The 17313-nt window shown below is 38.9% G+C and overlaps 1 protein-coding gene across 8 annotated transcripts in view; it reads right to left on the minus strand.

The window, feature by feature from the left end:
• kcnq1.2 (potassium voltage-gated channel, KQT-like subfamily, member 1.2) overlaps nucleotides 1-17313 on the minus strand; it is a 430571-nt gene that overhangs the window by 382372 nt on the left and 30886 nt on the right. For all 8 annotated transcript variants that reach the window (XM_057836472.1, XM_057836473.1, XM_057836470.1 and 5 more), the window contains exons 4-6: nucleotides 4739-4865; nucleotides 4474-4552; nucleotides 4315-4411 (exon numbers count right to left, since the gene is read on the minus strand). In XM_057836472.1, the coding sequence (XP_057692455.1) occupies nucleotides 4315-4411; nucleotides 4474-4552; nucleotides 4739-4865 (303 nt within the window). The remainder of the gene's footprint in view (nucleotides 1-4314; nucleotides 4412-4473; nucleotides 4553-4738; nucleotides 4866-17313) is intronic.

Here is a 17313-nt window from a genome sequence, read left to right on the forward strand (position 1 = left end):
TTATGCATTGGATGATGTCTGAGGCTGAATCCCTTTTTTTTTGACAGCAAAATGAGTGAATCAGCATTATTGTTGTGGAGACGTCTGTGGTAGCATTTTTCAGTTTTCATTCTGTTGTTCTGAGATGAACTAGAGTCTTTCCTAATCATCCTAGCGACACCAGCAAATATCGCACTTGTAATTTCTTTTTTCTTTTACAGCTGCTTGCGTTTGGGGGCTGACTTCCATCGCTCTGCACTTTCTGCCCCTACCAAGCAGCGGATGCCGCTGAGCCCCTCAATCATTAACAAAGCACTCAGAGGTGGACACATTTTGAGCTTCCCCTCATTGAAAGACCAGCATCCGCCACTGAGTATAAAATGTAGCCTGGTACTACAGACTCACCGCTGTTCCAGCCATTGAGTCTGGCCACCATTAAGCGGATAAAATTTCCAGGGCGGAGCAAGCCACAGCAAACAGACAGCGGAGTGGACCAATCAGCAACGGGCGGGACGAGGGACTTGCGCGCGGAAGTAAATATACGAGGAGAGCGGAGTTTATTCAACATGGCTAGCGCAAGACAGACTGTTGTCAATGACTTGTGTCGATGTGTTTTTGGTCATTTAAAACTGATTTTACCGTGGATTGGAACATATTCTCGGCTCTCCTATCCGCCATCTGTGTTTTTGTGGAGACGACTTCCGATGCGGAAGAGTGACGTTGCTCGTTAAGAACACGTCACGCAAATAAGCGAATCTGATTTGTCAATTGATTTTGTACTTGCTCGAGAGGCCGTTAATGGGCTGGGTCCCAGACTAGACTCTCAGTGTTTGAAAAACACAGGGAGAACAGTCTGGCCGTGCCAGGCAATATAAAATGAGGATATGTTGTTGCGTGAAGAATCTGAGCATGCAAATCACAAATTTCTTAGACCATAACAGAGGAAACACGCTGATACTCTCGAAACAGATAAAAAGTAGCTAAGAAAATAGACACATATTCTTTGTACTTTTGTACTTGTGCAATATGCCTCTGTCTTTCTGTTCTTCCCATATGAGACTTAGACGAAGCCCGCCTCACTTCCTCAGTCCGTTAAAGCATGTAGAGGCCACTGATGGCGCATACCACAGTGGGTAGCCAATGCGTGACAAATACGCGAGACAATCTGAGACACTTGCATTTGATTAAAAATGTTTAAATTGGCTATTATTTGCATTTATCTCCACGATTACACATCGGAAAAATGGCTTTCTGTGTTTACTGTGCTAAACAAGATTCTTTCTCCTGGGATGCACTAGATCAAGGTCTTGTCTTGCGTTAAAAAAATGGCCCATACTTCACTGTTTCTATCCTGTTGTCAAGATCATCCACCAGGTTTTTAGCATCCCTGTTAATCTGAAATCATATTTTCTGGTCTCTCAGAACCTGCGCTAGGAACAAAGAACCAAAAATTTCCACTAAGCGGAGCACATCATTTCATAAAAGGATCATCTGTTAAAAGGCAGAGTAGACTGTACATCTTAACATGCAATCCTTTTGTAGTGCGATAAAGACAGATAAACTTCAGGTCTGATCACGGCGTTCAGCCATTGTGTAATGACCCATGTATAAGTCCATGAGCTTGACTATAACTATTTTACCTCATGTTATACTATAACTATTTTAGGCTCTACTTTATCCATATAAAGCAGGACTGTCCAAACTTTTTTCTCCAATGGCCTTTTTTAGAAAGGTCACTGGATGCAAGTGCCAACTTGAGAACCTTCCACTTTCGTTTGCTAAACAGAGAATCGGTAATGGGTAGAAAACATTTTTAAAAAATTTTTATCCGGCTGATATTTGTAAATTTGACGTATATCGGTATAGGCCTTTTTTTTTTTAAATCCGACTGGCCGATATGAAAAAGTCCATTTAGAACTAGGGATAGAGATTAGGGACCACGCCATTTTTCAGAGAATCTGAACTGGGTGAAAAATGATCATGTTTTTAATTAAAAAATATATATTTATGTTTGTTTTTGCTTAATGCTCGTACAGCCTCACTCTCCCTCCTATTGCTTTTCATGGTCAGTAGTGCACTGCAAGTTTTGCTGAAAGGCGTTGAAGCTTTGATCTTGCCAGAGAAGCTTGGCAGCGCTACCTTCAAAGATGCCGAATGTGTCAATCATCGTTTAGCTTGTTAAACACTAGTGTGCTGTGGCAACTCATTGTGTGTGTGTGCTCGGCTGTTTTCAGCTGTAAGAGGATTTGAGTGGACAGTAATTTTTATTGGGGGGGGTGGGGGGGGTGGACGACAATACTTTTTTTCCAGAGAGCTACTTATTTAACCTTTTATTTAACCTTATAAGAAATGTTTCTGAGTCTCGGAAATGCAGGCACTTTTGGAGCTATTATTTTTTATTTGTGTGATTCAATAAACATTCTTTAGGCATTTCAATGAAGTTCAGTGTTTGCATTATTCATTTTTTTACACCAATTTTTACACTTTCACTGCAAATTAATATCGGCTCCGAAAAGCGGTTGTCGGTCGCTCTAACTATTAATGATCAGAATTGGTAATGAAAAACTCACATTGGTCAATCTCTATTTTAAATCTGTGTTTTTCAACCACTGTGCCGCGGCAAATTAATGTGTCGTGGTGTAGTGTGCCGTGGAAAAAAATTCAGTTTAAAAAAACTGATGTAAAAATGTTTTTGGAAAATGAAACCACAAATGCACAAAATCGGAATCTGTGTTATCCAATGGTCGGTAATCATACAATACTCATATCAGTAGGTGTCAATAGTAGCTAATTTATTTAGTGATTCGTAAGCAGTAAGAGTGGTATTGGGGATAGCTGTAGCGGCTAGCTAGTGAAATGGTTAAAAAAGCTATCTATCACTGGGATTTACGCTAGAATGTAAAGAAGACCTGACCATAGTGTGATTAACTTTCACCGGGAAATACAGTGATACCTACAATACACTAGCCCGGATGTTACACTGAGTGAAGAAAAAAATGATTATAAAATGTGTTTTTTCTTGTGTTTGTTTGATTCCTGTTCAACACATGACTTTGTTTTTTAATTGATAGTCTACAGCAGGGGTGTCCAAACTTTTTGCAAAGGGGGCCAGATTTGGTGTGGTAAAAATGTGGGGGGCCAACCTTGCCTGACATCCTTTAAGTAGAACAATATATTTAAGCAAATTTTAGCAAACCATTCTGTGTGTGCCATTTGCTTTATTATTATTTAAAATTAATATTTTCAACAATCTCACAACTAGCCTTCGTGGCGTTCTTTTTCAACTCTCAGGCTCTTGCGAAATGCTGCTGCTGTAAAATTAAACTAGCTTCAAGTTGCTTTAATTTCTCGCTACGTATCTTGGCATGTCTTGTTTGGTAATATTGCCTCACATTGAACTCTTTAAAAACAGCGACTGTCTCTTTGCAAATGAGGCAGAAACAAATGTTGTGTATTTTAGTGAAGAAATAGTCCAATTTCCACCTGTCCTTGAAGCGTCAGCCATCGCAGTCCACTTTCTTTTTTTGTTGATTGTCGTCATTTTAGAAAATTGGGAGTAATGGGTCACACAGGGTAATGTTAGAGTGCTGCTGCCTTTTACTGGGTAAATGAGGAGCAGCATTTAGTGTGTAAGTTACTCCATATGCTGGTAGCAGTACTGCTGACCAATTTATTAAGTCTGTGTGCGGGCCAGGCGTTATTGATTTTATGACAGTGGCTGAGGGCCGGATGAAATTTGTCCACAGGCCGCATTTGGCCCCCGGGCCGGACTTTGGACATGTCTGGTCTACAGAAATTAGTTTTACATTTTTTACAGGTGTAGGGCCTTGGGATTTTTTTATGAAAAAAGTGTGCCGTGGCTCAAAAATGGTTGAAAAAGTTTGAAACTACTGAAACAAACTTTGCAGAACAAAAAGAAAACGTCCAGAAACAGCAAAAAAGTCTAGAAAATTACAACCAGGGTAGCTCAAGTCATCACAATGTTTTTTTTTTTTTTTTATATATATAAATGTATTTATGTAAAACAAAATACTGGAATTCGGAAGTTTCCTACATGGATTTCAAACTGTCAGATTTTGACCATTGAGCTAACGGAGAAGCATTTTTTAAGTGACTAGCTCCATCTAGTGTTAAAGCTGAGAAATGCACAAGAATGTAGGCTGAATTTAAGACTCTTGTGCAGGCCTATGTCACTGATATTTTCATAACTTGCTGCGTGTCAATAAAAACTGGGCAGCGTCCACAATATGGACACTGCTAATATAAAGCCTGTGCTCTGGTCACTTATTTGTCCATGTATCTTGATTCACCACTATTGCGTGGTTTTCGACACACCTGTCGATGAATGAAGACCACAGATCCTAGAAGCCGCCACGTTCCACCCTGTCGGTCTACATGCAGCATACGTAAGATTTGCAGGAAACGGATGCCCCTGTAACACACACATATAACAGTCTTATTGTTAATAGTAGTGGACGAGATAAAGCAATCTACCTGATAGCAGATGTGGCGAACACTTGACCATTGGAGCCCACAGCGAGCACAATGATGGAGGCGATAACCACAATCAAATCTGTGACAAGAGAATGATCATGTCAGTGTGTTGAAATAGTTCTGTTTTTGAAAGTAATGAGTGTAAAAAAATCGATATAAAGATACGTAAAAATATATGAAAAAGCTAAATATGTTAAGTAATAATGTATTTGTAGATTGTGAGCTCCCACACTGCCAAATAGAGCAAAGAAAAGGCCATGTGCACCTATGATTGATATGGGCTTCCTGATGAAGCGGAGGCGTCCTCGGATGCCAGCGTATTTGCTGCGACAGCCGGCCGACCACAAACGCACCACGTACTCGCTTCCAAAAAACAGCACCAGCACGATTTCCTGCAGAACACAAGGCAACATGATTCCATCAGCGCTGAGATACCTCGACGTGGCTACAACAAGACATGATTGAGATGCAGATAAGGCAATGTTACGCATTGAGCCCAGTATTGTCCGTTACAGCAGTATGAGCAGGTGTATGAGAGACAGAAGCAAAGTGCCGGTCTCGTATAGGGGTGGACCACCGAGGAGGAGAGATGGGCTTTGATAGCAGGGCTGAGAATGTACAGTGAGATATGTTAAGAGAAAGAATTTAAAGACCGAAAAGTTAGATTCCAAATGGATTGGACATCTTTTGCCGTCAATAGCACTGAAACAGGATAAGAGGTGGGTAGAGCAGACAAAAATTAGTAAAGAGTAGTGTTACTTCAAAATGATATTACTCAGGTAAAAGTAAAAGCAGTCATCCAAAAAAATGCACTCAGGTAAAAGTAAAAATGTATTTGGTGAAAAGAATACTGAAGTCCTGAATAACTGGCTACAAATTACAATGTCATCTATATGACCTTATTACTGTACTATAACCCAGTGATCCCCAACCACCAGGCCAGGGATCGATACCGGTCCTTGGCGCATTTGGTACCAGGAGAAATGATAAATAATTTGTTAACCATCACAATCTGGCCTGTGCATCTTGACGATTCTGTTTGTGTACATCGCCCTCTAGTGGTTGAAAGCCATTACTTGGGTGTTTGCACACCTATTGACTAATCCGAGTAGAAATTTGTATACGTCGCCCTCTAGTGGTTGACCGACATTACTGGGGTGTTTGCAAAACTATAGCAGCCCAGCATCAGTCCATGTACACACTAACGTTAACTGCAGTTGGCTGTGTGCTGCGGGCGGCGAGGTCTTTGGATTGCTTTTTACGGCGAAAAGGCCGTAAGCCAGAAGAGGAGCCTACAACCAAGTCCATTCTGCACAATATGTGGCTAGAAGTTAGCAAACAAGGCAACAGCAACAAATTCACTAAGAATATCATATCTCATGGAGAATCGTATTGCTAAAGCCAAGAAACCTTTCACGATTGGAGAAGAACTCATTATGCCTATGACCAAGGATATTTGCCGTCAAGTTTTAGCAGAGGCCGCTGTTTAACTCATTCACTCCCAGCCATTTTCACCGGTGCAACCCCCTTCGCTCCCGGCCGTTTTACTGGATTTTGACTGATTTTGCAAGGCCCACAGAAAGTTCTGTTCTATTGCTATATAAACATGGAACCCAGAAAGATTAGACTCTCTTCTTTCAGCAGAAAAAAAAGTTAGTTCATATCTTTTTCCATTTTTTAGATATCAAGATTAGAAAATAGCTTTGTGGGTGAGGGTTTTTTGTTTTTTGTTGTTTTGTTTTGTTTGTTTGTTTTTTTTAATTTAGTTTCAATATGAAAAAAAAGAAGAATGCTCAAATGTTGTTACTTAATTTGCTTGTACTATATTGGTTCAATAAACAAAGATTACAAAAAAAAAAAAAAAAATAGCTTAGTTTGAGCAATTTTCCAATTTCCGATGAAAAAACAGAGAAATTGAGCTTTTTGTAAAAGCATACATTTCAAACATAACTGACTTTAACACAGCTATTTTTTGCTTTAGGGGCATCCCAAACATCTGAATAATGTTTTCCTGCTATAAAATAATAAAGAACGAGACAAATGGAGCTTTTGATAGCAAAGTAACAATTTATTTGCACATGGCTGGACTGTTGGGCTGGGAGATGGCGCTGTTGTGGCCGCTGCGGCTGTCTCGGCGGACGGGGTGGGCTATTCCCTCGTCACCGCCTGTAGTGTCTCATCAAGATGGATTTTTTTTTTAGTCTTTCTTTGTGGTGACCACCGCCTCGTGGTGGAGTTCGCCTGGGGAACTTGTGTTGGGTTAGGGTTAGAGTTCCTTGGGGGGGACTGGTCTGGCTGTGCGTGTTTCCGGCTGAAACGCGGGACACTGGAGGGGATGCGAGCGGCCGAGCACCGAGGCGTAGGCTCTGCTCAGCGAGCAGCACGGACTCAACGGCATCATACTCTGCACTGGTGGCCCCGGTCGTTCTGCTCGGTCATCCAGCGCCTGGTATCCCAGGCATCCTCCGGGTTGTTCTGCTCGGTCGTCCGCTGCCTGGCGTACCGGACGTCCTCCTGGTCGTCTTGCTCGGACTTCCCGCGCCTGCCGTCCTGGTCGTCCATTCGATCGTCGTCTCCCGATGCCCCCGGCCGTGCAGCCCTGCCGTTCATTCCATTGAATCAGGTTTCGGGCCTTACCAAATGCGCTACTGCCCTCCAGTGGCCAGTTTTATTGCTTTACAATGGATTTTCAGCGTTGTGCTTTGGAGGAAAGTTACAACAGAACCTAGAGATATCTCTTGTGGAAAAAAAAACGTAAAAGACGTGTAAATACGTTTTTGGGACTCTGAAACAATTGAAAATAGAACGTATTTATACGTTTTTGGGAGCAAATGAGTTAAAAAGGTTGATTAAACATATGGTGTGTTACATTTTCCCTGCACTTAAAGTTTGTTTTTAGCCCCGTCGTGTTATTTTATATTTACTGTCATTTTCTACCACACATTGCCGGTCCGTGAAAAAAGCCCATGTCACACCAGTCCGCAGTGCAAAAAAGGGACCACTGCTATAATCTATTACATGACCATATTAGGCCAAAAAAAGGACAAAAATCATCGAATTCCGTTTAGAAAAATCTACAGAAATGAAATATCACTCCACCAAAGACCATTAGTATTCGGTAGAGAAGAAAACATACATCCATACCTATGTGAAATTGTTTATTTTTTATGGAGCTTTGAAGACGTCACGCGATTGAACATGCTGGCATGATAATAGGACCTCCGACTGCAAGCTAACGTGTGGTCATGTGAATGTATTGTTACGCGTGATTGGTATGATGGAGTCGTGTGATTATTGTTGCACTGTTGCATTGGTAAAACTGATAGAGCCACTGTTGGCATCTCTGGCAAAAATACATTTAAATCTTACACTATATGTAGAAGAGGAAAAAAGTAACAACTCTAGTTATTCACGTAAATGTAACAGAGTAAACATAACGCCTTACTACTCACCTTTCAATATGATCATTCACTGCCAGCCATTCTAGATTAAATATGTGAACCCAAAAAACTACTCAGTTTAAATTCTAATCACTAATTACCCCCTGCCTTGCTACTTTGTACTTTGGCAGGTTTCCCACCCAAATTTCACTGTGTGGCATGTTTTGAAAATACGTGATGTGCGGATTAATTAAGTCAGCCCGATAGAGATCGTGTTCCTGGCCACCAAGTATGCATAATATTTAGCCACCGTGCTGTGAGTCGGGCGTAGGGCCGTGTGGGTGGCCGTCGGGTACTCGTGAAGGGCCACCCCTCGCATGAAACTAGATCCTCTGAGCCCTGCTGCAATAACACGGTACTGTGGAGCCTCAAAACAATGAGATGTCAATCATCACTAGCAATATTTTGACAGGAGCAACGTTGCTTTTATTATCAGCAGAAAATGTAGACAGTATAATAATTAACTACTGCTGTATCACTTCATGTTTGCATAAAGAAGTAATGAACTATGTTATCAATATACTATGGTGTGTAGTTTCAAATTAGCGGTGATAAACAGTGGTTACCGTTGTAAGCATTTTGGGATGTAGAAACTAATAGGTGTGTTGTTTCAACTGTAATTCTACTGTATTTCCATTTAGTTAATATAGCAAAGATTTGTAATAGCCGTTATGAAAATAATTATGTTCTCATGACATTGAATCAAAAGTTCATAAGATTCACACAACCTATTAAAGTGTTTTTGTACAATTAGTGCTCATAAGGTTGTAATTTTCTTGTGTGTGTGTGTGTATCAAACAAACAATATGTCAATTTGAACTAATTTAAACAAAAAAAACAATTTTAATTGAATGAAAATGTGCAAATTTGGTGTTTCTAATTTAATAACAATAATGAAACTATAAATGATAATAATACAAACAATCAAACTCAATTTTCAAATTTCACCCTAATGTATTGGGAAAACAAACGCATTTTTTAAAATGTAATATTATGCAATATCTAAAATTGTCATCAATAATGTTAAAGTTTTTCTTATTAATCCAGATATTATTTTTAATATTTTGCTGTTTTAGTTGTGGTATTGTATTTAATTTTAATTACATATTTAATAGGGCTGTCAAAATTATCGCGTTAACGGACGGTAATTAATTTTTTAAATTAATCACGTAAAATATTTGACGCAATTAACACACATGCCCCGCTCGAACAGATTAAAATGACAGCACCGTGCAATGCCAACTTGTTAGTTGTATTTTTGGGAGTTTTGTCGCCCTCTGCTGGCGCTTGGGTACGACTGATTTTATGGGCCTAAGCACATGAGCATTGTGTAATTATTGACATCAACAATGGCGGGCTACTAGTTTATTTTTTGATTGAAACTTTTACAAATTTTATTAAAACGAAAACATTAAGAGGGGTTTGAATATAAAATTTCTATAACTTGTACTAACATTTATCTTTTAAGAACTACAAGTCTTTCTATCCATGGATCGCTTTAACAGAATGTTAATAATGTTAATGCCATCTTGTTGATTTATTGTTATAATAAACAAATACAGTACTTATGTACCGTATGTTGAATGTATATATCCATCTTGTGTCTCATCTTTCCATTCCAACAATAATTTACAGAAAAATATTGCATATTTTATAGATGGTTTGAATTGCGATTAATTGTGATTAATTAATTTTTAAGCTTTAATTTTAATCGTTTGACAGCCCTAATATTTAAACAAAATTAATGAATTCATTTAATTTTCAAAAAAGGAGTGAATATATATATATATATATATATATATATATATATATATATTATATACACATATGGTACTGTAACTAACTTGCATTATATAGCTATTTAAATTTACATTATATAAACAATTCAAAACGATCTGCTTTAATAAAGAGAGAGTTTTAATAGATACATTTTCTTAAAGAATTTATTTATCCCCACATCATTTATGCAAAAACAGAAGGACTCAAAATCTCCACACAATCTCCCTTTTAGTGTGTTTTTGATATCAACATCTGGATAATATTTGCAAGTCAAGGGTATACAGTACGCCGCAAATTCGGAAAAAATGTGAGAGGGGATTACAGTCATAATTCGATAAAATGGGTCACCCAGATGCTTGTCCCATATGCGTATTGAATACGTGGAAGCTATATCATGTTTACTGAAAACAGCGATAATCTTGCACAGTAAGATAAAGATCATGGGAGAAATAGAGATCAGGGGAAAAAGTGATTAGAGAGGAGATTTAGAGAAGATTTCCTTTGCCCTAAAAATGCCTTAGAGTGCATGGCACCTTGACATTATTGTGTGGATAACACAAAAGACATGAGATGAGCTACCTCATTAGACCATGCATGTGTGCGCGCATGTGTGCCTCCTGCCCTTAGCTTGCTTTGCTTTACTTTGGCAGCTGCACCCAAGGCCAAACATCCTCAAGGACCAACGTCCCCCCCACGCCAACCCCTTCTCTGTGCCATCCAAAACAAGCAGCCTGTGATTCATGCATGACAGCAGGCCCTGAACTTTCTAAGTATAGCCACCGCCACCAATCACCACCACCGTAACACATGCCCGTGCCCCCCTTTACGCACACAAGCAAGATAAGTCGTTTATCTTATCGTCATTTAGATTGCGACATGTTGGGGGGGAAGAATTTTCACGCTGCCAAGCTGCCAAACAAAGTGTATGTTTTGAGGACTTGGGAGTACTGTTGTCACGATACTTTAATTTTCAACTCGATATCGATACTCAAAAATACTATTTTTGATACTACATGAATTGAAAAAAACTCAAAATTATTTTTTTTTTGTTTTCGAACCGTTTCAGTGTCTTATCATCCGAACGTAAATTAAAACTATTTAAATGATTTTATCACTAGAAAGCGTCCAATCTAGTGCTGCAACGATTAATCGATTAACTCGAGAATTCGATTAGAAAAAAAGAGTCAAATTAAATTTTGCTGCTTCGAGTATTCGTTTAATTAAAGTGGCGCTGTAATGGTTTGTTTTTGAAAGTGTTTGCATTTAGTTTTATTGATTTGGGTGGATACACTGCCGTCTAGTCTGCCTCATTTTACATGGCCAAATCCAGCTGCTCGTGTTAAGACCAACATAAGCTAGGTTTTTGTTTGAGCTAATGTTTTTTAATGCATTCGTAATTTAGTTTAAAGGTATATTTAGTCAATTTTTGTGGGAATATGTACTATGATATGACTATGTATGAACCATTTGTTAAGAGCATTGTAAAAAAAAAAAAAAAACTAGTATTTTATAACATTTAAACCAGCAGACTTTTGCTATGTAAGTTAGCCAATTGTTCTTTTGTTGGACATAGATCATTTTTTATTTTTATGTTTATATCGTTTGAGGCTCAGCTCAGGTATTTTAATTTTTTTGATGATTATCCGATTACTAGATTATTCGAACTGACTAGTTCATCGATTAATCGACTACTAAAATAATCGATAGCTACAGCCCTAGTCCAATCTATTTGAAGTGGGAGGGTTGGCAGCAAATGAACTCGCTGCCAACCCTCCTATTTCAAATGCATTAGTCGTCTAGCGCCGTCAATGGCAGACAATGAGTTAACAACATATGAATATTTTCCATTACTATAAAAAAATGAAAATTTACCGCATGATAAAAAAATTCATGGTGACCTATGGTAGTACAAAAACAATTCAATAACTGCATATCAATTCTTTTGCGATCAGATATCATCGGGCCTATCCAGGCGCAACATTTCAGTATCGATACTACAATACTTTTCGATCTTTTGACAACCCTACCAGGGAGGGACGCATAAAACAACCTTTAATGAGCTAAAGCATAGATTAAACCGGGGGTCAGCAACCTGCAGCTCTTTAGCACTGCCCTAGTGGCTCCATGGAGCTTTTTCAAAAATGAGTGAAAATGGAAAAAGATGGGGAAAGGAAATTTATATTTAGTTTTAATATGGTTTCTGGAGGAGGAAAAACATGACACAAACATTCTTTTAATTAATTTATTATTGTAATGAAGTTCAACTTGAGGCGGCATCATACAAAAGAGTAGTCACGTGGTGCATCATTCTCTATCGGATTCACTGCAGAGAAAATAAACATTTACCGTATTTTCCGCACTATAAGGCGCATCGAGTATAAGGCGCACCTTCAATTAATGGCTTCTTTTAAAACCATTTTCATGTATTGGGTGCACTGCATTATAAGGCGCAGTAGTAGTAGTAGTAGTAGTAGTGGTTGGTGTTGCGTTATGCATCCACAAGATGGAGCTGAGCTAAACGGAATATTGATCCATGTATACTAGTCCTTCTCAAAAAATTTGCATATTGTGATAAAGTTCATTATTTTCTGTAATGTACTGATAAATATTAGACCTTCATATATTTTAAATTCATTACACACAACTGAAGTAGTTGAAGCCTTTTATTGTTTTAATATTGATGATTTTGACAATATAGTCAAGAAAAAACAAAAATCCCTATCTCAAAAAATTTGCATATTTCATCCGACCAATACAAAAAAAGTGTTTTTTAATACAAAAAAGTCGACCTTCAATTAATTATATCAGCAACGCACTCAATACTTGGTTGGGAATCCTTTTGCAGAAATGACTGCTTCAATGTGGCGTGGCATGGAGGCAATCAGCCTGCGGCACTGCTGAGGTGTTATGGAGGCCCATGATGTTTCGATAGCGGCCTTAAGCTCATCCACAGTGTTGGGTCTGGTGTCTCTCAACCTCCTCTTCACAATATCCCACAGATTCTCTTTGGGGTTCAGGTCAGGAGAGTTGGCAGGCCAATTGAGCGCAGTAATGCCATGGTCAGTAAACCATTTACCATTGGATTTAGCACTGTGAGCAAGTGCTAGGTCGCGCGGAAAAATGAAATCTTCATCACCATAAAGCTTTTCAGTAGATGGAAGCATGAAGTGCTCCAAAATCTCCTAATAGCTAGCTTCATTGACTCTACCCTTTATAAAACACAGTAGACCAATACCAGCAGCTGACATGGGACCCTAGACCATCAATGACTGTGGGTACTTGACACTGGACTTCAGACATTTTGGCATTTCCTTCTCCCCAGTCTTCCTTCAAACTCTGGCACCTTGATTTCCGAATGACATGCAAAATTTGCTTTCATCTGAAAAAAGTGCTTTGGACCACTGAGCAACAGTCCAGTGCTGCATCTCTGTAGCCCAAGTCAGGCGCTTCTGCCGCTGTTTCACACACGCCTGTGCACAGTGGCTCTGGATGTTTCTACTCCAGACTTAGTCCGCTGTTTCTGCAGGTCCCTGAGGTCTGGAATCGGCCCTTCTCCACAGTCTTTCTCAGGGTGCAGTCACCTCTTCTGGTTGTGCAGCATTTCCTGCCACACTTTTTCCTTCCCACTGAGGTGCCTTAATACAGCACTATGGGAACAGCTTATTCGCTCAGAATTTCCTTTCTGTGTCTTAGCCTCTTGCTTGAGGGTGTCAATGATGGCCTTCTGGACAGCAGTCAGGTCGGCAGTCTTGCCCATGATTGCGGTTTTGAGTAATAAACCAGGCAGGGAGTTTTTAAAAGCCTCAGGAATCTTTCGCAGGGTTTTGAGTTCATTCGTTGATTCAGATGATTAGGTTAGTAGCTTCTTTAGAGTACCTTTTCATGATATGCTAATTTTTTGAGATAGGGATTTTTGTTTTTTCTTGTCTTTTTTGCCAAAATCATCAATATTAAAAAAATAAAAGGTTTGAACTACTTCAGTTGTGTGTGTGTGTAATGAATCTAAAATATATGAAAGTCTAATGTTTATCAGTACATTACAGAAAATAATTAACTTTATCACAATATGCTAATTTTTTGAAAAGGACTAGTGGAGCACTGTCGGCTTTTGAGAAAATTGAATCATGAAGGCTGTATTTGTAGCCAATTTAGTCATTTACAGCATGTGTTGCCTTCATTATAAGACTCATTATTTTGCGGCTCCAGACATATTTGGTTTTAGGGATTTTTTTTTTTTTTTCCCCCTCCAATATGGCTCTTTCAACATTTTGGGTTGCCGACCCCTGGATTAAGCATTTTAAAAGTTGTAAGCCACACATAGGCTGCATTCAGACTGCAGGCAAATCTGATTTGAATCAAATTTCTTCTCAAATCAGAGTTTTAGAGCTGGCTGTTAACACAATTATTTGCAAGTATCCAAATCAGATCTGGGCCTATTCAGACTGGGCCACATATTATTACACCTGAAAGGTTGCTGTGGCAATGAAGGCGTCATCCAGCATAGAGTGAGCTGTTCAGACTGAGGCCATGTCTACACCTAGCAGGAGTTTTCAAAACCGAGGATCCTGCCCTATTACGTTGGGAAAAAATACTTACGTCCACACCAGCACGTTTGTAGAAAAAAAAAAGCTTCCACAGCCAATCGCATTCATTCATTTTTAAGTACATTCATAACAATGCGTGAAAAATAATTGTCCATAATAACCCATCTTTTGTACGTGTTCTTCATATGAAGCACTGCAAGAGTTTGTAAATAAATGGACGCCAAAAAGCACCTGTCTAATTTATTCCAAATGTAAACATTGGTCTCATGTGTGATGTAGAGACAAAGTTTGTCGAAGTAAGTGAGTACCACAAAGCAGAATTCGCTCATCTTTACTTTGGACGCAGTTTTTAAGAACCCTCGTTTAAATGTGTGTGTGCATGTGGATGATTGGCTAAACCATAGAAAAAGTTTTTATTTTTGCCAAATACCCTGCTAGGTGTAGAAATGGCCTGAGAAGCATCTTGTCTATATCTGACATGAAACTACCTCACATAAGTGGTTGCAATCCTTCTCGCAAAAATCAGATTTCTGTGCTTTGTGACTGTTCAGACAAAAAAAAAGCCATCCAGTTTCAATCTAAATGGGCTAAAAATCGAATTTAGACTGCCAGTCTGAACAAGTCCATAGAGATGATCGGGCCAATTTTGAACATTTTTCCGCCCCCCCCCCCCATCTGCTCCTAAAATGTCCAACAATCAAAAATGCTAAATCTGTTCAACATTAACGATCAAGAATCCAGCTTGTTGGATTGTGATTTGAAAACTAACAAAATCCGGGTGAGAAGATTAACTGTAGCATACGCAAAATGAGGGGCAACGTGTTGAGCGTGTCACTTTAGTCATATAAATGTTATTTTTCATAATTATTCATTAATTTTTCATGTGAACTTTGTACTCAGACTTAACGTTTTTTTTAAAGCGGTCACGAAAAAGAAGAACAAAACATATCTGTATGCGCGTACAGTGTTCTGCTTTATTCAGCTCCTCTCAGCTATAAATAAATGAATAACCATGATAGAAAGTCCTCAAAGGGCACTGGCCAAAAGTTTACAGAACACAGCGTTCACTCCTGTCCTCTGGCTGGCCTCGTCAACTCAGGAGGTGGTACCAAAAGCTGTGTGTGTGTGTGTGTGTGTATGTTTGTGTGGGCGCAGTAGCTACGTGTGTATTTATACTTTATATTCCCAGTCTGCTGGCAAAAAAAAAAAAAAAAAGGCGGATGATGCAAGCTCTTTGAAGAGTTTCCAAACCAGCAGCCATCACGTCCTCCACCTGTTGTAAGATCCCGATTTATTGCATCACTAAACGGCCTCAATAATGATCCAGCTGATAGGCCTTAGAAAAGTCATTTTAACTAGTAGTAAGTAGTCTTTGTGTAGCCACGTTATTCCATAATGTTGTTTTCATGGTGATCATATGCATGAGATGAGAAACTCATTTTACTTGTTGGCCATATTACAGTTGTGGTGTTTCATGTTGGGCTGATGTGACTGAAAGTAATATACAGTGAATGTTTAATCACCTTAGTTTCAATTAAAATCAATTAGGGCTACCATAAAATTGTGGTTTGGGAATATATAAATAGGAAACTATTGCAGATTTAAGGCTTAATAAAGGGATTCGGTGAAATAAATGCTTGTGATCTCTGTTTAAAAAGGGGGGGGGGGGTTACGCTGTAAACGACAAGGGCAAAATGTGTTACAAAGCTTGAGTGGATCTTACATGGCACACAGCACAGTTGGGGGCTTCAATTTGCTCTCGTGTCATATAGAAGGTCAACTCAATTGAGATCTTCTACCACCACTATGTGGCTAACAGTAGGTACTACATCTTATTGGTTTAATCTCACAGCCACACTATTTGGACAACGAAATAACATGGAATCTGGCAATAAAATAAAGATGAAAAATACAATTTTTGGACAAAATAATGCAAACACCACAAAAAATTACGAAAATTTATTTAATATAGTGTATGTTTGCGTTTTGCGGCAATTACAGCCTCAATTCTCCGAAGTATTGATTTATACAACTTGTGAATTGTTTCCAAAGGAATTTTAAGCCATTATTAAATTACAATACCCTCTAACTCTTTTAGAGACGATGGCGGTGGAAATCGACGTCTTAATTGAATCTCTAAAATTGACCATAAATGCTCAATAACGCTAAGGTCTGGGCAGGGCCGTGCAGAGACCGATGGAGGGGCAGGTGCTCATTGATCAAAAGGGGCATATGCACAAAAATTTAATACACCTTAAACAACATAACTTCCAGTTTAACCAGCCTTAAAGTATATTGGCTTTGACTGTGACAGACTTTAATTGGGAGGGGGGAAGAGTGAATAGAAATCAACACTGTCATCAACACTTTCTGGCTGTGACTCAGTCAGTCTTTGCCTCTTTTATTCCTTCAACCTCTATATCAAAACTTCCTTAAACAACTTGTTGTTCATCTGAGAACAAACCAAATTAGATGTTCACTGAGCCACCAGCAGTTTTTTTTTTTTTTTTTCAAAACTATGATATCATTATTAGAGAACTTAAAGATGTGTATCTTTCTAGATAAGGTTGTGAAGCGAACATACATATATGGTTCCCTATAGAGAGTAGAGACACACGGGTCGAAATAGCCTTGGTGCAGGGAGTAATTCATTATTAAAGTAGAAAACTATATAAGCAGGGGTGCACATAATTTTTTTGCCCAGGTTCTCAGAGGAGGACCTGGAGATGTGACTTGGTCCTCATTGAGCTTGAGAGCCGACCCGCCTGATGCGATAAAATTATGACAAGCTTTACTTAGAGCCAATTATCTTTAATAATTATATTAACAATTAATGCTCGATTAACATCAACTGGCACAACAAAATTGCCATTACTTCGAAGTGAAATGTACAGAAATAAACATAAAAGCACCAATTCAAAATAAAGGGCATTATGCGGCTCCCACATTAACTCCAAGCCTTTGTAAAAGTGGGATGCCCTCCTCCTCATAAGAGCTCATTGAACGTACATGTTTAGCTTTGTGAAATGCGAGCAAAAACACGTTTGTCAGTGCATAGCGCTGTGCAGGGCGAGTGG

The sequence above is a fragment of the Corythoichthys intestinalis genome, chromosome 5, assembly GCF_030265065.1.
Source record: "Corythoichthys intestinalis isolate RoL2023-P3 chromosome 5, ASM3026506v1, whole genome shotgun sequence".
Taxonomy (NCBI): domain Eukaryota; kingdom Metazoa; phylum Chordata; class Actinopteri; order Syngnathiformes; family Syngnathidae; genus Corythoichthys; species Corythoichthys intestinalis.